Here is a 22,853-nt window from a genome sequence, read left to right on the forward strand (position 1 = left end):
TCCAAGGGAGATGTCAAATATAGTATGTCAAAATTTTATTTGATAGCTAATGTGGCAAATTGAATACAAGTGCTAAATTCTCTTTTTTTCCAATAGATGTGTCAAATATTTATTTTATTATTTTATTGGGCCTAGAGTTACATTAACTATTAAAAAAATAATCAAAGTTAGTTTTAGTTTTTATTCTATTGGTTGTTAATGGGACTCATGCATTAAAAATTAAACTAAATATATTTGACTCCTTCTTTGTTTGCTGTTAAAAAAAGCAACTAGAAAGTAAGGAGTCAAATTACTCACATGCCACATCATATATGACATATCCATTGGAGAACACTTAAATGTCTTTTAATCATATTTGGCATATTACTTTTGCATTCTATCTTCTTGACTTTTCTTCTCATCTTTATAATAAAGCTCATGTCAATGATCTAAATCCTTTATTTTTAAAACTATCATTTAAAGATCGTATTTGCAAAAAAATTAACTAAATACAAAATCACGGAATCATCTAACATTATCTAATAAATAGGTAAACAATATTTCTTACTTGAACTTTGAAATTTTGTCAACGTTAATTAAATGGTTAAACAATACTAATTTAGTTGATTTTTGTAAAATTAATCTTTAAAAGATGGTCTAAAAGTTAGACATTCAGATTAACAAACAACATTATAGGATTGAAAAAAAACTGAAAAAATAAGAAGAGAAAATTCAAATAAAAGGATGGTTAGCATGTAATTAATACCTGGATAGTGATAATTGCTCGTCTCCTTAAAAAGATCGATTTGCCATCACAATTGTATAACAAATGAAAAAGAGATTTTTAATATGTCGAAATCAAGAATCGACACACTAACTGTCATAATATAATTGATTAAATACTTAAAAAAAATATTTTAACTAATTATATTATGACATTTAATATAGGATACGATTTGTAGAAGTATTGAAAAATTTTACCCAAACGAAGGCAAAGAATATGAAGATTCTTAGAAGATAAGGCGGCAATGTGTCAGAAACTACGTCCCAATTATTTATTACTTTCAGTTACCCATTACATACTTTAATCAGTGGCTGCTCCTTCTCCTAGAGTACAAAATAATTTTAGTACCAGTAACTGCAAGCAGGATTTCTCTATGCATCCCTCTCCTTTGCCATGCTTTCATGCATGGATCATGGCCGTCTATTTGTAGGGTAATGTAACCGAACGATGAAATGGATGAAATGGATGAAATGATGAAATCAGGACCGTAGATTGTGGATATAAGCAGCACTGCATCAGCAATATTTATGGACATGGATCCTCTCCATATCCAATTGTCTTAATCCTAGGAATTCATCAATCCGGACTGTTGAAATTTGATATAACGGTTACAAGCAGAGACTCATTTTAAAAATTATAATAACTTTAACCGTTTGATCAAATTTCAACTATCCGAATTGATGAATTTTTAGGATTACAACAATTGGATCCGGAGAGGATCCATGTCCAATATTTATGTCCCCTCATTGTATTTTATAATTTTGTAGTTATGGAATTTCCCGGTCATGATGGAGTTGACTGGACGTGGGACCACCTCAAGGTCAGTGTCGCTTATGTAATATTGCATTTGCGTGAAGAACAAAAAAGTAAAATAAATTTACTATAAAAAATTAATCTTAAGGAAAAAGGAAAATGGAGTGGAAATTTTGGAAAGAGCTACATTCCAATTATGGTTGTTGCCTAAGATCCAACGAACCAAATCAGAATTGGTCTGCCCTTTAAATCTCCTTTCCCTTTTTCTTCTTTTTGGAAAGGTTTGTAGTATCAAGTGCTACAATGCATCGTGGTTGAAGCAAAATGCTTTGTATTCCACAAGGAGTCATTCTTCGTTATCTTCAATCTTTTGATAAGTTTTTGTGTCTGAAAACTTGTATAAAGCAACCAATAGATGAAACCAAAATGCAAGAGTGCGAGATGATTTGTTTTTTCAGGCAAACGACCATATAGTTCGGAATTTGCATCTTGGCATATGATTGGCAAATAAAGAAAAATGAGTTACTAGCATATAAAGAACAAAACTGTATTAAACTGTTAATTTCATCTCAACATCCTAACCATTACAAAGTTGACCAAAACAAAAATTCCAAGCATTACAAAGGGCAGTCTAAAAATAATAGGAAACAGCCAAGCCACGAAACAAAGGACGGTTTGTGATTCGGTCAAGGAGTAAATTGAGGAGGAACTCCTCTTCAATCTTAACTAGCGAAACTCCTCATTTCCTGTAATATGTTTTTGAGGTATTTGTCAGTTGCTCCCCCGGGGAACTTGTATAGAGCATCTAATTTTTTTCCTGAACTTTAATTTTAGCCTACTACCCCTGAAATTTATAATTGGCCAATTTCCCCATTGAACTTTAACTTTAGTTGATTACCCCCTAATAATTTATAAATAGCCAATTCCCCCTCCCCCTAGCGTATAGATTTTAAAATTTTTCATTTTTTTTGTTCCCATACAGTTGTCATGTGTTGTCAGCGTGATCAAAATGGATAGAAAGTTGATGAAATTTTTTAAAATCTAGTGTCAAGGAGAATTGACTATTTATAAAAGTCCAGATAAGTAATCGGCTAAAATTAAAGTTCAAAGGGGAAAATTGGCTAATTATAAAAGTTCAAGGGAGTAATCAACTAAAATTAAAGTTTGAAAGAAAATTGATAGCTTTATATAAGTTTGGGGGACAAATAAACATATATGCCTATATTTTTTTGTTGATAAACTTGATAATAAGGCAATAGGGGTTTGAACACAAAATCCCAAGGGCAGGAAAAAAATCCTTGACCGCTTGAGTTACAAATGTCGTAATTGCAAATATTGTAATGGAATTAAAAATATATATACTTATGGAATTGGAATCTCATTCTTTCTTCTACTTTTCTCTTTAGCTTTAATGTTCTTCCCTCCTTGTGTTGTGGGTCATCCTTTGATTCTTCCCTCTCATATCTGGAAATCTTTGTCTTCCAATATCCACTCTTACACGACAAATAATTAGCTAAACAAACGCACCGTTTTGAATTGCTTTTATATCTCTCTCACATGTGATTCGAGTGGTAGTTGGAACGACCCACTTCCTCCATCTACAAATTGAAAGAGGAGCAAGTAATCCTTGAGGACAACGAGGAGGGTCATATGGTGGGGCTGCCCTATATCTAATATCTTACCCTTTACTGGGGCAGTTCGTCGACTCGACAGCTACACTACACTGAAAAAGGAGGAGGCTTGGAGGACACAGTCCAATATCCATCTTCTGGGGTCCTACAAGTGTTTTTACTTGTTTCTTTGTTTCCCCTTCCACACTTTGGCGCTATTCCTGTTGCTCCTCTCAATAAGTTGAATTCGAACTAAAGCCAGTCTTCCTAGCTATCCGTTTGGGTTGGACCATAACTTCGGTAGGACTGACTGACTAAAACAACTCTTACGTTCGGTGTGATCAACGTGAAGTCGGGTGTGATCAAAATACAGGGGTCCTATGTATTTGTGAGAGGTGGAATACCGAGGCTTGGTTGGACCAGGACGGGGTTCAATTGGACCAAATTGCCGAGGCTCATTGTCTTGTGCATGTGAGTTGTACAGGTGACCTGGTCCTCGCAATCAGACCTAAGAATTTCTTCTTGGGTTGGCATTCGGAAAGAAGAGATATCTTAAACAAAATATACATGTCAATAGTTTAACTTCACGTGTGAGATTTTGTAGCCATAAATCTGAATAAACGCTCATGGCAAGTAATGAAATGTCAAAAAGAACTTGAGTTTTGAGGATGCTGTTAATGTATGCAAACTAGCCTTTCATATGTCAGAAATCTGGAAAATGCACAGCAGCTACAAGGGAGATTGATAGGGTTTATGGTTATACAACCAACAGAAACAATGAAACATATTTTCTGAGCCGACAGCAGCTACAAGGGAGACAGTTTCTTGAGTTGAAAAGAGTTGCTTCAAATTCTGTTCAGCTAAATAACTAGATGCATATGGTATTAACGAAGAGAAGAGATGCCACACCTTTCAACTGGATTAACAGTTATTGAAAGTTTATTGAGGATAAAAATTGACCTCTCGCTTCTCCGTGACTCTTAGAGTAGTGACGATTCTCAGACTGGGAAACAAGTATCTTTGTTGATCCTACTTGATTAGGCGGTGACAGCAACCTGAATCCCCTGCTTTAGATTGTAGTTGTAGCACATTCTGTGCACCAGTCTTAGGTTGATAGTACATTGGTCTTCATGCCCATTAGCCTATCGTTTCTCTCTTCAACAGGGAAAAGATGATTCGTTCTACTATCTTCAAAACGCCCCATTTTTCCTCGAGACTCATTAGTTGTTATTCTACCAGCTGCATCACTCATTCCTCTTACACTGTTATTCTCCAACCCACTTTTAAGCCAAGCAAGGTTACTTATATCTGTGGCAATTGCAGCCAATTCGAAACTTGGAAACGAGGGAGGCTCAGAGAATTCCATGAATTCTGGCCCCAACAACGAGTTTTGAAAGTTCATACCATTCTGTGCACAGCAGCAACCGTGGGCACACTGATCAGGCACCGAGAGCTCACCATAAACTCCTTCGAGAAACTTACTGATACCAACATCTAGTTTTGATTCTCGAAGAAGAGGTCCTTGCGCTGGAATCGGCCTTGGGAATGATGATTCAGGCTCCTGACTATTTGATTGGTTATATACACTAAAAGCACTGATCCGCGCCACTGGTCTGAAAAGATTAGGCTGTTCAGTGGCTTCATGACTAAACTGAACCTCCGATGACCCATTGTATTCATCTTGATCATCCATATGCTGAAAAGAACTGACTTCTCTTCCTTCCATAGATTTAGATGAATTGACGTCCCCGTATGAGAAAGTCTCTTCAGATGATCCTTTTGTTTTATCTAAGCTAACATCTTCAACCATATTGCCAGATTCTAACTTTATTTTCTCAGGGTCCATGCACCGGCGCTTTAATGTGGAATTCCAATGGTTTTTTATGGCATTATCAGTCCTCCCTGGTAAAAGCCGAGCAATTGCAGCCCATTTGTTTCCGTGGACTGCATGGGCTGCAACTATCATCCGATCCTCCGCATCTGAAACAATTCAAACCTATCAGCCTTCTTCTCCAGGAAGAATCATGTAGACATGAATTCATGACAAATGGGCTGGAATAGCCGACGGAAGAAAGTGATAAAATTGAAATTATATGCTATCAGATTTCAACATAATGCACATTTCCACTAACCAAATATGTATATCATATGTAACAACTCAAATGTGCCTATTCTTTAGGTAGATTCCTCCTACTGTACATCAACGTATTACACACGTCTTACATACAGTAGTTTAATTCAACAATGTACGTTAAAGAGTGATGCATTCTAGAATTTTTGCTTTAGGTAAACAGAAAAGTCCTAACAACATGTGAATAACAACAGTCCAATTCCGCTATCGATTGAATCAAAATCATGACCAAACAAAACATCACATGAAATTCTGCAAACAGATGGATCAAGAATCCTGTCGGAATCATGCTCAATGCGAAAAATTGAAGCTTGTTAACAATGTGCTCAAACGGATAATGCAAAAACCCAACTTGAAATTCAAATTGAAGCTTGTACAGAAACCCTTAAAGTTAAACACTTGAAAAAATAAATCCTAATTAAAAAGATGCAAAAGCAGCAAAACCCTCAATTCGAAATTCAAAGTCAGAAAAACATACATTTCATTAAAGAATTTCAGGGTTCAGTTCACAACAAAGTATATTATACCAGTAAAGGGTTTGCGCTTGACGGCGGGGTCGAGCTGGTTGCACCACCGCAGGCGGCAAGACTTGCCGGATCGTCCGTCAATTCCTCGGGCGATCAAGCTCCAATTCCTAGCCCCGAAATTGCTCACCAACCGACTCAGCACCGCGTCTTCTTCTGGAGACCAAGGACCCTTCACGTTGTCCCGCCCCGATTTCCTTCGGCTTCCGGCTCCGCCTCCCGCTGCAGCCTCTTCACCGCTATCTCCGGCGTCTATATCTACGGCGGCGGGGTCGTCGGCGACTTCCATTTCCATCTCTATCCTGTTTTATTTAGTTGGTGTTTGGAATTGGCTCACACATTCACACCGCTCGTACTCGACCACCCACCTTACTTAACCGCAAGAGTAGACTACTAGTACTACTATTGTCGCCGTTGACACGATAAAAAACAGCTCCCAAGATTTCTACGACAGTTTCGAATCTCTCATGTGTCTTGTCCTAAATTTACCTTTGTGCCCTTTGCCGAATTTTAAACCAAATTTGAAAATTAAATGATATGTCATTCATAAAAAATAAGTATGTTAATTAATATTTAAGTAATAATTAAATCATCAACCATCATATCATTTCTCTTACAAACTGTGGTTTAAGAATCTGGTCTCCGTGTCATTCCCCTTTCAATTAAATGTGGGTGGATGGGGTTGCTTTTGGGCCAAAACCGAAACGAAAACAGACTTGGCGGTTTGGCTAAAATTACAAACCGAAACCGATCAAGTCAGATCTAAAACCGATTAGGTTAGTTAACTGATAATATTGAGTTGGTTTGGTTCGATTTTCGATTTGTGCATGATGTTGGGGGTTGCTGCTCTCTCCTTTTTTTGCTTCATGGGAGAGCTAAATGCTCTCACTTGCTCCCAAAAACGACAACTGCCTTTTTAAAACAAAAGGCATTTGAATGAGGATCCTTTCTAGATCCTCTTTGTGAGGATCCTTTTCGGGAATTTTCAAATTGTGTCTATTTATAGTATATCGTGCGGCTAGTTTTCGTTAGGTACTGTTTATGTTTAATTTTAAATAATGATTTCTGACCGCACGATGTACGATAAATGAACACGATTTGAAGATCCCAGGATTCTCACAAAGAAGATTATGAGAGGATCCTTATTCAAGGCATCTCTTTCTCCATTCAACTAAAAGCATACAAAAAAAAATGAAAAAACAACACACCACCTTTCTCTCCCTTCAGCCGAATGCAAGGAACCAAAAAACAAAGGCCACAAATTTGGCCAAAATTCAACAAAAACCACTCCAATCCTCTAGAACCCATTCTCTCCTGCCTCCCCTCCATCCATCACAATTTTCAATATTTTTATTCACTTCGTTCTTTTCGTCAAGTTTTATAACTCTTTCTTTCTTTTCCTCTGCTTTATCGCTCTTTCTCCCACTCTAGTTCCTCTCTAGATATAATTCCTCTTTTTCACTCCTTTGATTATTACCTGTTAAACAAAGAAGGATATCAATCAACTGAAGAGGCGGCAAGAACAAGGCTGGGGTTTTGACGACACATGAGTGTGAGCAAATGCAAGGTAAAGGGACTCTTATGATCGGTTCGGTTAACCATTGCTTGAGAATTATGGGAACCTCTTGTCGGACCGATTATGATCAGTGCGGTTCGGTTTAACCATTAAAAATAAAAAAATAAAAAGAAAACTAAATTAAACCAACCTTTCGTTTTTTTTAAGTACCAACCCTACTTCGATATTGAAAAAAAAAGAAGGAATAATACTTTTGTAGGCATAATTTACTGAACGATTATGAAGGCCATAGAGAGAGAGAAAGGTGTGGCAATAGTGGAGAGAAGAGAGAGATGTGTAATTGTGAGGTATGTTCTATTCCATCCCATTGTGACTTTATTTATAATAGTAGGAAAGGTTAATTCCTTACCTTTTTAGGATTACAACTCTTAATAGGTAATCAACTCCTAATAAGAATATGAGAGATATTCTAAGATATACTAGGATTTACACAATCACATTCCTAATCTAATAGGACTGCAACACTCGTCCTTAAGTGTGTAAATACTTAAGTAAATGGCGCATCAGGTCTTCAGTAATGAAGCAAGTACAGTTGATGAAGTTGTCGACACAATAAGCGAATGCGAGTCTCAAATCAACGGAAGAATACATAAAAAGTAAAACTCACAAAACCTTGCTATGGCAAAACCCAAGGTGGGAGAAAAACTCATAGACTAAGAAGAAAAGTGAGAAGTTGCATTAAGTCAAAACTATACGTCTTTTGAGTGCAAGTAGAAGAGCTCACAAGGGTATGATCAGCCCAGGATAGATGCTTCGTTAAAACCTAGTGGGAAAAAATGCTCCTAATCGTAGAGAAAAAGAGTACATTAAGATCAAGTGAGTATACTTCTGGATATTCCCTCTGAGTTTGACAGAACTTCCAAATGAGAACTACAAGCATTGCATATGATTATTAGGCATACCAATTCCTCAGACAAGTTTCTGGAAGGTTGACTTAGGCGGTGACGTCATGTAGAGGTCGACAAGGTTGTTTAGGATCAGTTTGCACGACTTCAATCTCCTGATGTTTTGCTGATGTAAATGTAGACGCAATATGTCTTGGCGTTGATTTCGTTGATGTATCATGTCTTGGTCGGGTGGATACATGCGGCATAATCTTCATGGATCGTCATTGGGACTCAACGATGAATGAAAACAACAAGTACTTCGAATATGCTTAACAAGAACTTCTAACCATGTCTCACTTTTGGCTTAGTGAAGTAAGGTGAATCTTGGAACGATTCGAAGATTTAGCAACTAAGGTCATATCATAGACCTTCAAGATATTGCAATATCCCTTAATGGTAAAGACATAACCATTCAGGGATTTTGCCTTATGTGGGTTTGATAAGTAACCTGCGTCAGCATAACAAACAAGGCAAACATCATTCCGAGGATCAGGAGGGTTGGATTCGTGGAGATACGTTGGGATTTGATTTGCCTAAATTCATAGTACATTCAGGGTACGTCTTTAATACCAATTCAGTGGTTGCGTGTAGGTGCGGTGCTACATCTTTACCAATAGATTATCAACAAATGAGATGTTTTGTCTTAATACAATGAGCTAACTACAACAAAGCGCAAAGTTGAACTTAAATATGGAATTTCAGATTCCATAACCTCTTCAAGGTCTCATTTTCATATAATGTATGGACGAACATGGGAAAACTTAAAGGTGACACATTCAGGGTGTAGTTCGACTGGTAGACCAAGGTACCATCAGAACAACACTTGAACTTCAAGTCAAGGCATAAATGAGTTTTCCCAAGATCCTTCATCTCAAATTCCATCTTCAAGTGCAAGGCAGTTTTCTCAAGCTCTTCTAGAATTTTAGTGAGATTCATGTTAATGACATAAACTGTAACTCTAGCAATTCAGAATAAGACTTCATAGTTTAACACGCAATGGCATAATTCATCCCTGACTGATCGAATAGTCACTTAGACAGGTATACCACATCCGTCGAATTGTAAGTGAATGCCTCAAACAAGTTAAGAGGGTGTTCTGTGGTTTTGGAACTATTTGAACCAGTTCATGTAATTCTTCAGGAACTTATATGTAAATCTCCGTATCTATATCCCCATAGAGAAACAACTAACCACATTTCATAATGCTGCTATTAATCATATGACGTTTTGAGAGAAACCTTGTGCCATAAGGCATGCATTATATCGCACTATTTCATTCATCTCATAACGCTTCCTTTCCCACTTGTAACACTACAGGGTTACCTTGGGCAATGTAGGAACGACAGGTTCAAACACACTTTGGTTAGGAATTTGACCTAGATTGTAATTTTGGTTGTCCAATCAGTTCTACGTTGTCACTTAATCAACGGAACACAGTTCGATATCGTCGCTTTTCATTTATGTCGGTAGCTACTATTAAGTGAAAACATCATCGATAGTAATCTCATTTCAATTCCATTTAGCTCATCCAAACTACTATACTGGACCAAGAACTTCAAGTCTCGGGAGTAATCCGGATTATTTTTATGAGATGGAAATGATTTGAGATAACGATCATGTATAGATTCATTATTGTGCTGTGTCTTCCTCTTCTAGGGAAGTGAATCTTATGAATTGAATGATCTATCGTGCTCCAAACCAAGACAGATTGATTGGCTATCCGCCAGTGTACCAGACTGTTCAACAGGGACGGCACACCCTCCAGGGATGTTGACTCGACGTTCGTTGAGTACGTTTATCCTTACAGGCATGTTTGCAGTTGGTAAATGTGTTTGGAGCAACATTCTGAAAGCTAGACTTCATTGCATTTGCTTATCATACTTGTGCAGTATGGGGATTGAGATGAGACATAGTGGGCAACGTCCACGCAAATTTGCGCCATTCTTCAGGAACGTTGACGTTCTTATCTCCCTTAATGACGGGAAAACTATCTCATTAAAGTGACAACCCACAAATGAGTGGTAAAGAGATCGCGTGAAAGGGCTCTAAGAGAGCGAAGGTGAAGGAGAATCATAATCAACAAAGATTCACATCCTTCTTTGAGGACCCATGTTGGTATGTTGCGGCAGCGGAACTTGGCACATGGAATGCACACCCAACTGCGTAAATACGAAAATTGTTAGGTTCGTACCCAGTAACCAACTGTAACGTCATATAGGTTGGGTGGTAATGGATCTTAAGGCGGACCAACATAACTACATACAAGATTGCATAGCCCTAGGTAGAAACTGAAAACTTGGTATGTTACCAAAATCCAGGCGATCATTTAAATTGCGCTTTATGATCACTAGGCGAGGCTATTTGGGGTGAACATGGATATTTGATGTTCAATTATAAACCCAAAATATATGCAATACTTTATCAAAATAGGTCAATATAAACTTTCCAGCATTATCTAGTCTTCTGGACTTTAAGGGATAAGTAAGGTGGTGAACCCTTAATCGGCCATAAGGTTTAGCAGCAATGTGTGTGGACAAACATGTGACCAGTTTGTCGATTCATCAACCAAAACCATAAGTATTTATATGGTCCACATTTTGGTTGGATTAATCCACATATATTCCCTTGAATCCACTGTGAAAAGAGAGTCGTTTCGTATCTTTGCTAGGGATGATTTAGAAATCAAATTTCCCTAATGAGTAAGCTTGGCAAAGTGTGCTTATAGGCACAAGATCCTTACTTCAGGTAAGGAGATACGTCGTAGCATCATTGTTCGACCTAAGTGTCCCAAATGGTTGTGTTAAAGCAAGTAAACTGCTCAATCACCAGGCTCCAAGTCGGTCATATGTGGTGTGTTCCCAGTTGGGAGACAACACATTAGCCTTAAAGCAAAGCTTCAGGCTCATTTTTGGAGGTGGTGCAAAGATATTTCACTCTATTTTCTTTAGTGGTTTCATTAATGATCATTGTTCTCTCAAATATCCTTAAGAACTCAATGACAGGGAGAATTTAAGGTCCCTTAAATGGTAATTTAGTACCATTCATACAACAAGGAGCATGCCAAATGCTCTTAATCAGGTTGGATAGACCTGAAGTCGTTGTTAGAGATGTGATTTAGGTGTAAAGTTAGTGTGCGTAGTATCGCATTCATTCAGACAACTAACTTCCCCACATTCTTGCCTAATCACGTGTGTAATTGAATCGGTCACATGTATTAAGAAACATGATTCATTTAACTCATATTCGAGGACAATATCAATAAGATTATCCATAACTAAAACATACACCAAATGTGAATCCAAGAACATGGAAATGTGTTCACAAAGTAAATGGTTTACTAAGGGGATTCGGCCAACAAGGCCATCCATGTCAAAATTCTGCTCTTCCAATGGTGTTCAGTGGAGCAAAATTAGTCTCACATATTGATTACTAGAATGGTACTCCTTAACAACATTGGTAGGGGCACGAACATGTGTATAACCAATGATCTATTCCATCAAGACAAAAATAGATTATGCAGGGTTAAGGTTTGGGAATATTATCCCTTATTCTTAAAGTTTTAGGTCTTAGGTGCCAAAGATCATGCTTCGGGCATGATGCCACACCTTGGTAGGCGCTGATTCTACCATATGTTTGTGGTAGTAATCAGATCCAAGAATTTGGTAAACTTTTACTTTTTACACTGCTGCTTCAGGAGCGAGTTAGAAATATGGAAGGAGAGAAAAATATTCTCTAGTCAAAATTCGATCGGATTTATAAACTTCAGAATAGTGTTCATTCATGGACGTAATCATGGTGTGCTTCAAGCAATGCCTTTCATGATTAGACGGTGTATAGGAGTAAGCCAAAGAGCCATGGAATCCTCGTTCGGGAGGTACTTTCGTTTATAATGCTTTGGGCATAAGTCTTTGAATGAAGATCATGGTAGAGGCTTATTCAGCTCTTCCATGCCATTGTTGGCTACAATGGTTTCTCAACTTCTTGATAGTCAAGTGGAGATTCACATCGTGTACCCTACATAAAGTGGTTTATGTTATAAACGTCCACATAAGGGAAATCAAACTTGTGACGGTTCGACAATCCATTGAATTAGAGGGAACAATATTATGATTGGTGCTTATGTGAATGAATCATCCATATGCATCTAAGTTAGAACGTTTGAGTTCTAAGACATGGTGTTTATGAAAAACGTCGGGTTTTCATGGGTGTATTTGTTTTATGAAATATTTGGGTTACAAAGGCACTAAATTTGAAACTATAGATTCAATTTAGGTTATGAATGTTTAGTTCATAAAAGAGAGGTTCTTGCAAGAACACATAATGCAATATACAACTAAGTGTAGTGGATTTGAGTTTCTTTGGGAACTCAAGTGTGAGAGCTTCGTTACTACGAAAGTATGTTAAGAGTTCAAAGTATAAAAATAAATTATTGAATCATTAATGTCCAAAAGTGATCTTCAGGTCAATAATTTTGGATTCATTATTAGATTAATAGACTGTAGATTACTTTTAATTAATTCAATAGATCGGGACCAAACAGGATCGATTGTAGAAGCAAAAATAATTATAATATTTGGGTTAAAATTATCTAAAATACCAAAAAAAATTAGCATTGGGTCGAAAAAGGAACATAGTCCAGCATGTGATTGCTTACCGCAGTACATGAGACAAGGCTGCAGGCTTGTTGGGCCGCAGGGAAACGGCTGCAAAGCAGCCCAGTTCGCTAAAGTGCAAGCTGTAGGCTTGCTACAAATTGGGCAGAGGGAATGGGAAGAGCCCAGCATGCACTGGCATTTTGGATAAGAGGTCGGGGGCGTGAAGCCCAGCACTGAAGAACCCAATCAATCGGGCTTGGTCCACTACTGGGGTAGAAAGCCCAAACAGAAGCTCACCCATTCGGCTGTAGGCTGATTGAAGATGGGCCGAGTGCACGGACAAGCCCAGCACGGGCTAGCTTGGTCCTGCGCGGGCTGGACCAGGAGAAAACCCACGGGCTGGTATGCTGCTATATAGGTCTGTGGGCCCAGCAACATGCAAAAAACCCTAGGCCGTGGCTCAGTCGAAGTTGTTTCCATAAATCTTAAAATCATTTTCAAAATTTATAGGGTTTGAAAAACCCTAATATGCTTCTAATTTATTTATATTCTTTGACTTACAAATTCCATATAGTAAAAATTGAGCAATGTATTAAACAAATATATATATTGACAAATATATGAACTAGGGGTGGGCACTGGCCGGGCATTTCAGTTTTCAGTATAGGAACCGGATCTTACCCGGCCCCGATTGAAACGGGCCGAGTCCACGGGTCCAAAAAAAAAGCTAAAATTTGCACATATTGCAATTGCACATATTCTATCATTCAACCACTACGGCACTACCAACGTCCAAAATAACAACACATCCAAATTCCGAGAGTCCAAAATAACAATATTACATGACATCGTCCAAAATAACAATACATCGTCCAAAATAACAACACATCGTCCAAATTCATAGATTAAAGAAAGTTACCCAGAAGAGTCTTTTGGAAGCCGATCCGCTCCCCAAGCAAGCAACTCTCTGACACAATCTAAGGATCCACCATGAGCAGCTAAGTGAAGCGGTGTACTTCCAGGGTAGCTTCACATATATGGTACTACAATCAATCTGACTGTCAAAGTATTACTATAAATCTATAACATGAGTAATAATTAATATAGATAATTACCCATATCCACCAGTTGAAGCACAAACAAGAGCCCCATTGTCTAAAAGAACATGAACGCACTCTGACTGTCATTGGCGGGCAGCTAAATGCAATGAGGTTGCACCACCTCGATCTCTTATGTTCACAAATCTTGCAAATCCCCTACCAATGCCATTCAATGTAGCGTAAACATCACAAAACAAGCAAGAACTTCAACACAAAACAAACGACCAAATTAAGACAAATGAGTACAACAAAAATGGAGGTAAAGTTGAGCTGCAGCAAAACAAGATGAGGGAAGGGACATCTCGAAAAGATAAACACAATACAACAAAAACTAAAGAAATCAATCACAAACCATTTACGATATAGAAAATGATTGCAATCAACAATCCCTACAAACCATTTAAGTACAACCGCAGACTGGATTAAGGAGGCTGTACAGATAGCTTAAAAATAAAGAAGAACCCAATTGTTTTGGGTTCGAAGCAGTATTTAATCTTTCGCTAGAAACCTACAATATGAAAACTGTGAAACCATTTCTGTTCCGTGTCATAATTTACCATTCACCTAACAAAACCCTATTAGTAGTCTAACAACTCTTGAAGACTTGAAGCATACATTGTATAATTAAGGAAGAGAGGTATTTACTGCAGCATTTGGAATCAAACATTCACAAAGATCAAAACGCAGGGAGGGACTACTTGAATCAAAGATGATCAAGTAAGATCTCCATGAAATCAAAGAATACAAGCCTTTACTTGAAATCAATGTACAATTTATCAACATTTTGTAAATAGAGGTTGGCAATTGAATTTTATAATTAAGGAATTAAAGAGGAAAAGGAAGTAAGTAAAAACTAGAAGAAAAAAAAAACCCAAATCTGAAAAACGCAGTAAACACTCAAATTGAAATCCCGACCCCAATCCCAATTCTAAATTCCAATCAATAACCAAATCCCAACACAAATCCCAAATCCCACCCCCATCCAAACAGATCCACAATTTCTTCACCCAAATGTTCATGCATTCATCAAATTACTCCCACCTAAAGATTTAATGATTTAGTCTTTAATCAAATCCAATTATTCATGCTACAGTTGCTAGTGCTGCTGATCCTCCGCATCAACAAAAATAAAATTCGGAGAAGTAGATTTACGGTAGCCGGCGAAGTAACGGATGTCATCGAGGTCGGAGGATGGCTGGATGGGTGGTGGTGGTGCCGTTGTGTTGGTCGCAGCGGCGATGATGGGCGTTTTCTGGGATGTCGTCGGAGTCGAGGGACGGTGGAGAGGTGGGAGTGAGAAAGTGAGACTGAAAGTCTGAAACTGTTTATGGAACCTAGGTTAGAAATTAACGGTTCATATTGCATGATAGGTTATCATTCAATCTCGACCGTTAATTATAATTAGAAACGGGTCGGTCCAGGGCCCTGTTTTTCTAAGGTTTAGTAACCGGCCTACCCCGTAAATAACAATAGCCCGGCCCGGCCGTTTCTTCCCAAAAAAAATAGGACCCGGCCCATACCCGCCCCGAACCTACACTACCCACCCTGACCCGCGGTTCCTCTACCCGTTTGCCCACCCTTAATATGAACATATACAATATTTATGTCGGAAGGAACGTATAAACATAGAGGGGTTCATGCATCATGGGAAATGTTTTCATGCTTCAAGGTCGTTTCAAATATCTTACTTTATTTTAAATGTACCTGATTAGCAGAAAACAACAAAAGCCTTTGAATTTGAGGAAGATCATTCTCAGAAAATCAGAATTGCATCTCCAATGCGTTGTATCATGTTTAACATAGAAAAATTAAATTGAATCAATAGCTTGTAGATCAATTCCATAAAATAGTAAATTAATCATTAAAAGAATGATTAAAATGTAATACTCCCCTAATTGAAGATCAAACTCTCTTTAGTGCATCGTCAAGAGCATGCTGATAACGTGTTGTAGGCATAATTTATTGAACGATTATGGAGGCCATAGAGAGAGAGAGAGAAAGATGCGGCAATAGTAGAGAGAAGAGAGATATGTGTAATTGTGAGGTATGTTCTATTTCACCCCATTGTGCCTTTATTTATAGTAGTTGGGAAGGTTAATTTCTTATTCTTTTAGGATTACAACTCTTAATAGGTAATCAACTCCTAATAGGAATATGAGAGATATTCGAAGATATACTAGGATTTATACAATTACATTCCTAATCTAATAGGACTGCAACAAATAGTTCTATTTTCCAAAAAAAAGAGAATTTTTTGTCACGCTACGGTTTAATAGTATTATTTTTTTATTTTAAGTTTGTTTATTTGTTTAACTTTCAGTTTCATATTAAATTATTGTTGATTCATTTTGTAATTCAGTTCGTCTCATGCCGTGAATTGTCATTGACACTTTAAAAATCTCATTGTACATTCTTCATATATGTAATGTTTAATTATAAAAAAAATTTAGAGTGCATAATAAGATTTTGAAGTGCGAATTAAAATATATTAATATAATACGAATATATTTTAAACAGTATTTTTTTTCTTCATAAAAAGAAAACCCATTTAACTGGAACCTATTCTCATCGATAAATTGTAGAGATTATTGTGAATATAATCGTTTCACCTTTTTTTTATATTCATCTCTAAAGGGGAGTAAATTGGCTAGATTTTTTGATCAAATAGTAGATTTTGTCAGATTAGCCACCGACGGGATTCGAACCTACGCTGTCATGTAAGAGCTCAATACTTATAAGGGCCACTTGCAAGTAAATTGGCTAGATGTTAGGAAATCATTCGCTATCTTGTAATTTTGGTCAAATGATAGATTTTGTTAGATTAAATATTAAATTAGTCACCGACGGAATTTGAACCCACAACATCATGCAAAGGCTTAACATCTTTCCACAATTGTGATAAATGGCTATACGGTATTGTTCATTTTAACGAAAAATCTATTTTTATACTAAAAAGTCAATTCTAGTACTATTCACTTTACCCTTTATTTTATCTTTATCATTAAAACTCAAAATTTTCAAACTATTTTCATTAGTTTTCGTTAAAAAAAAAAAAAAAGTTTGACACAAGTTTTATTTTAAGAAAAAAACACTTAAACCACTTTTTTTTTTTTTTTGGAAAACAAAAAACACTTAACCACTTTTTATTAATAATAAGGACAAATTTTAAAGGGGAACCGGGGTAAGAACTAGAGCCCAGCACGCGAAATAAAAGGCCCAGAATTCACTAGCTTTTTAAATTCCAACATGTGCACCTGAAGGAAATCTTTCCCCGTCAGCCTTTTCCGTTAACTACATCAGGCCCAAGTTCACATTTCAGCCCTATCAACAGATAGTCCAAAAATAAATTGAAAAACAGATAAAGATGCAATCAATTCTCTCGAGAAGTCCTTCCCTACCAAACCTCTGTCTTCCTCATCACATACCACTATTTATTTTAAGGGAATTATTATTAGTATTTAAAAAATATCATTCTACACTCCAAACTTTCCATATTAGGAAAGAAAAATACACTTATGGGGAGTGTAGAATGAGATTTTTGGAGTGTGAATAACACTTTCCTATTTTAAGTAGTAATAAGCACTATTTCTAGAACCCCATAAGAAAAGTTTTTTTCTCCTTTTATTTTACATTATAAATTGACTAATATTATTATCTAGGTCGTTTTAAATGATGCACAATTGTATTATTTAACCCAAATGATAGGACACACCCAAAACAATTTTCAAAATTAACATTAAACTCATTGTTTCTAAATTAAAATAAGCATTGTTTCTGAACCCCAAAAAAAATAAAAATAAAAAACTCTTCTTTTTGGATTGTAATTTGACTTAATATTATCATCTAGTTTGTTATAAATGATGCATAGTTGCATTTTTTTAACCCAAATGACCGGAAACTAATCTAAAAATTTTCTCAAATTAAAATTAAAATAAGCATTATTTCTAAAACCAAAATTTAATTTTTTTTTTCTCTTCTTTTTTTCTTTCTTGAATTTGTAATTTAACTTAATATTATTACAAGTTTGTTTTAAATTATGCATGGGTGTATTATTTAATTCAAATGACACGACATCAACTCAAACAATTGTCCAAACTAAAGTTAAACCCCTATTTTTAACTAAAAATAAGCATTTTTCCAAAATTTAAAAATAAAAGTTTTCTTCTTAATTTTGTTTAATATTATTATCTAGTTTGTCTAAATGATGCACGATTGTATTATTAACTCACATGGCAGTGTGCAAACTTTTGGTAACTTTAACAATGGGACACAATGTACATTAAAATAAGAAAAATGTGTGGGGGAGCCAAGTCCACGGGTAGCCTATACATATATAATAGGTTAATTTAGGTACTCATTAAAGAGGGAAAGGGATCCTCTTCAGATCCCTTCCTCCTAACCAAATAAGGAGATCCGTATGATTGGAATTTGATCAAACGGTTGAAGTTATTATAACTTTTAAAGTGGACCCCTATTTGTAGCCGTTGAATCAAATTTCAACGGCATGGATCCCCTGATTTGGGGATTACGAGGAAGGGATCCCGAGAGGATCTCTTTCCATTAACGAGTACCCTACATATTGACCTTTTTATTTTGGTCCAATAATATTTTAACACATATTTTATTGTTTTAAATAATAATAAACGTGTTAATTAAATTTTCTTAGGCTTAAAAAAAATGAAGAATACATGGCGGCGGATGTTCTTGCATCGGTTGGTTTTTCAGAGATGTGTGATTATGTTTGGATCGATAGACCCCCATCTTCGTTGGTGCATGTTTTGAACAAGGATGGTCTTCCGTCCGCATTAATTTTGCTGTGGCGGTGTTTAGGGTGACGCTTTCACTTGGTTGAAGCGTCTTCTGGATGTATCCCCTTTCATTGCTTTCACCTTAGTCTGTCTTTCTTGGTGTTTGCCTCTCGGTAGGCTTTCGTGTACCTTTTTGCTTCTTAGCCCTGGAATGAAGTTCCTAGTTTTCAAAAAAAAAAAATTATATATATATATCCTATATAATATTTGATAGGAACATGAAGAGAACAGAGCTTACGCGCAAGGCGCAAAGCATAAGTAGAAAAACCAGGTCTTGGTTGCCACTTTCCACTGAATGAACTTCATAGTCTTATTTCCCATAGTCAAAGAATAAAAAAATTTTAAGTGAAAAAAAATGTGGCATAATAAGGATAATCACGTTGAACATGAAGTTTTTATTGAATCTCTCTTAAATAATCAAATTGTTGGAAGTAGGAACTTTCCACACCTACTAAATATAAAACTTGTTTAGAATTGCTTTTAAAACAATTGATAACGCTTTTTGTGAAAATATTTTTTGAACCCATCTTTAGTAAAAATGAAAATAAATTATGAAAAAGCATTTGAAATACTTCATACAAGAAGCATATAAAAGCACTTTAAGTGCTTTTGGAATCCAGAAATATTTTTTCTATAAGCGCTTTCAGTTATTTTAAAAACACCTCTAAACAAACCCATAGACTCGATCCAAGTTCCTTTACGTGTGTGAATTTTTAGGTGTCTTCCAGTATATTATTTCTGGATACATTTTATTTATCACCAAACCATCAAGTACTACCTAACTTTAGTTGATTCCATAGAAGAATTTTCTTTAACCTAACTTTAGTTGACCAAAATTAAAATAGTTCTCTCTCATAACGGTGTTATTTTTTTAGGAAACGATAACGATAGTATAGGTTTATTAATAAAAAGTCATTACAGAGGTTCATTACAAAGAGCCAATCCACAACAAGTAAATCTAAGATTAAATTTGGAGGAGAATCATACCATTCACAAGCTTGACTTAAAGAAAAACTAAAATGTGCGAACCTATGGGCAACAACGTTAGCTTGACGTCGAGGATGAATAAAAGTAGCCTCGGCGATTGTCAGAAGTAATGCCTTGATTGTCGGTACTAATGGTGTTGATTCTTGAATGCCAAGGCAAAGAGAGCAGCTCGATTTTAGTCAGAAATTATTTTGTCAATAAAGTAGATATTTTGTCAACAATATGGCTGGTAAAGTCGATAATTTATAGACAGCTGTTTAGGTTAGTAGCTTAATTACGTAACTATTAACGAATTTTCAATATGACCTGAGGATTAAAATAAGATTCACGATTTCTACCTAGCAGAAATTTTGTTTAATTTCTGGGGTTTTAATCGGTCAAAGATGGAAATGTACGTGTAGTGGTTTAGGGTTTCATCGAATGGTCAGCTACAATGGTGGGATTTCGAAGCAACAGCTAGCGGCTAGAAATGATCATAATTTCTTAGCAACTTATTCAAAAGTCTTCAGATTGATCTGCCCCCTGGAGCTCTCCAGAAGCGAATATTCATTGTTATACCTGCATATCTGTAAAACGAATTTAATTAATTATTTCCACGTGCATGCGTGATGCATTTCTCTGTTTGTTACCTGATTTTATATTATTTCATACTCCAATTATACAATATATATATTCCCATGTCATATTCGTTTATAAAAAGTAAAACTCATCATCGTATATATAAGTAACTAAACAATATAGTATCCCCCTTCTCACGTTATATAAAAAGAAAAAAAAAAGTTATCGTACTTAACTAAACAACATAGTATCACTCAGAAAAAAAAACTAAACAACATAGTATCACTCAGAAAAAAAAAAAAAAAAAAAAAAACATAACGAAATCCAAATATTTTGTCGGTGGCCTAATAGCAAGGCCGATCCTGAAAATTTGGGGTCCTTGGCGAGCATTTGAAGTGGGGCTTTAAGATCATCTCCAAAGGAGATGTCAAATTTTAATCATAAAATTTAAATTTGAAAGCTTAAGTGGCATTTTGGCATTTTTAAACTTTTGATTTCCAATTGATTTGTCAAATTTTAAACATAAAATAATAATTCATATGTATTTTCTTTGCATTGGGAATGAAAAGAAACAAAAGGATAATGGTTTAAACCAATAAAAAAATTAATAAAAAGCATTTAATAATTAATTAAACAAATTTAAAGGTGCTGTCAAATTTGGCAGCAAGGGGAAGAGATGTCAATCCATGTCATGCCACATCAAATTTGGCTTCTCGGTTGGAAAATATTAATGTTGTATTTTGTTACCGTTATTGCTGATTTGGACAATTTGACATCTCCTTTGGAGATGCCCTAAAGTAATTCGTTAAATACATAAAATATGTATAAAAAAATAATTTGTTAAATGCATAAAAATATTCTATTTCTACATCAAATATCATTGAAAATTAATATCAAAAGAAGATAGATATACAAACATTACTTAAATGTTACACATCTCACATTTTTAGATGCAAATGTACTTAATATTTTCAGTCAAGAGTTTAAGATTGAGAGTGAAGAACAATAAAACCTGATGATCAAGAGAGTAAAAAATAATAAAACTTGATTGACGAATATAATAAATTCAAAACCAATTGTTTAACTTGTGTTTTTTCTAAAATCATTATCACACTAACAAATCGAATATTCCAGTAAATAATAAATTATTGAAAAGCAAAATATAAATTCAAAGTTTTGATTACCTTAAAGAATAATCTTCAAGATCATGTGATAGTTGATTTAAACATTCGATAGAAATGGAGAGATTGGGAAGTTGAAAGAAAAAAAGATTGCAAAGGGACTTGATTTTTTATAACTTTCTATGCATTTGGACAGATGGACAATGATTAAATTTGAAAAATAAGAAAAAACTAATGACTAAAAAGGCAACTCCATGTTTTGAAGGAAGTCGAACATTTCCACTGTACCAGAATTATGATTTTTTTTTTTGTATTAAAATGTTATTTACAGGATATATAAAATTTTTAAAAACCTTTGGCGGACGCCTACATGAACTACCCTTAGGGCCGGCCCTGCCTAATAGAAACAATAAACTATGCATGGCCTTTTTTTTTTTATTTTTTTTTTAAATTTTTAAAATTTTCTATTACTAGAAGGAAGAGGGAAGTTTTAAACTATTAAAATAATTTTGAGTTTAGGAGAGTTTAGAACCCGGACGCATAGGTCCGAATCCAGCATCTTATGTATCGGAATATTAAATCATATGCAAACTATGAATGGGTCACCTTGCAGCAAAAATGCAATGCCGTAAACGTATAAGTAAACACTTTATCACGTTTTATTTTCTTTGCTGGCCATTAATTAAATACTTTTCAATTTGCAGAGAAAGTAAAGGATTACTTTTCATAAAAGTATAGGATAGGCAGATTTGACTATTTATTTAAAGGAATTAATGAAAAGAGTATGAAAATTTTGAGTTTTAATGATAAGAACAAAATAAAGAGTAAAGTGAATAGTATCAGGATTGACTTTTTAGTGTAAAAATGTGGTTTTTCGTTAAAATGAACAGTACTGTGGGCTCTTCGTTAAAACTCTCTCTATTTAATACTGCCTGCATCACTGTTAACAAAAAAAAAAAAAAATCAAATAAAGTGTGAACCTAGCATTTCTTTGAAGTGGATTTTAATATATTTTGGTGATAAGAAAATTACACATGCATTTGAACTTTAATCTTGTTTTTCTTTTTTTAATTATTTTTTTTAACAAACTTTTACCTTGTTTTAAATTATTCCTCTTGTATTCTACACAATATCTCATTTTGCTTTCTAAATTCTCTTATGGGACAATGACAATCTTGAAAAAATGGGCTATATATTTCATGCCAAGGTGATCTTCGGGGTTTTAGATTATCCAATTGTGAAAACGAGCCTGAACAATTTTTTTTAAAAAAAAAAGAATTAATCTCTGCCACACCAACGAAACTAACGTATCATTCGATTTAGTTGATGGAATGGGATAAAGTAAAACACAAAAAAATGAGTATTGAAGGTAAAGAGCAGCAAAATACAACAGAGGATTAAGAAATAAATTTTGAAGAGAGTAGTCGGGATGTAATATAA

At 35.4% G+C, this 22,853-nt stretch overlaps 1 protein-coding gene and 1 non-coding gene across 2 annotated transcripts; both read right to left on the bottom strand.

The window, feature by feature from the left end:
- Nucleotides 1-3,806: 3,806 nt before the first annotated feature.
- On the bottom strand, nucleotides 3,807-6,200 carry LOC103938690 (transcription factor MYB1-like). The gene is made up of 2 exons (XM_009348719.3): nucleotides 5,785-6,200; nucleotides 3,807-5,106 (listed from the first exon to the last, which is right to left on the bottom strand). The coding sequence occupies exons 1-2, from the start codon at nucleotides 6,074-6,076 to the stop codon at nucleotides 4,232-4,234; spliced, it is 1,167 nt and encodes a 388-aa protein (XP_009346994.2). The 5' UTR covers nucleotides 6,077-6,200; the 3' UTR covers nucleotides 3,807-4,231.
- Nucleotides 6,201-13,580: 7,380 nt separating this feature from the next.
- On the bottom strand, nucleotides 13,581-15,262 carry LOC103938689. The gene is made up of 3 exons (XR_007254527.1): nucleotides 15,092-15,262; nucleotides 13,955-14,095; nucleotides 13,581-13,866 (listed from the first exon to the last, which is right to left on the bottom strand). It is a non-coding gene; the product is annotated as an uncharacterized LOC103938689 (transcript).
- Nucleotides 15,263-22,853: the final 7,591 nt, after the last annotated feature.

The sequence above is a fragment of a genome, unplaced genomic scaffold (genome assembly GCF_019419815.1).
Source record: "Pyrus x bretschneideri cultivar Hongxiangsu unplaced genomic scaffold, Pyrus_bretschneideri_v1 Contig11, whole genome shotgun sequence".
In the NCBI taxonomy this organism is placed as follows: domain Eukaryota; kingdom Viridiplantae; phylum Streptophyta; class Magnoliopsida; order Rosales; family Rosaceae; genus Pyrus; species Pyrus x bretschneideri.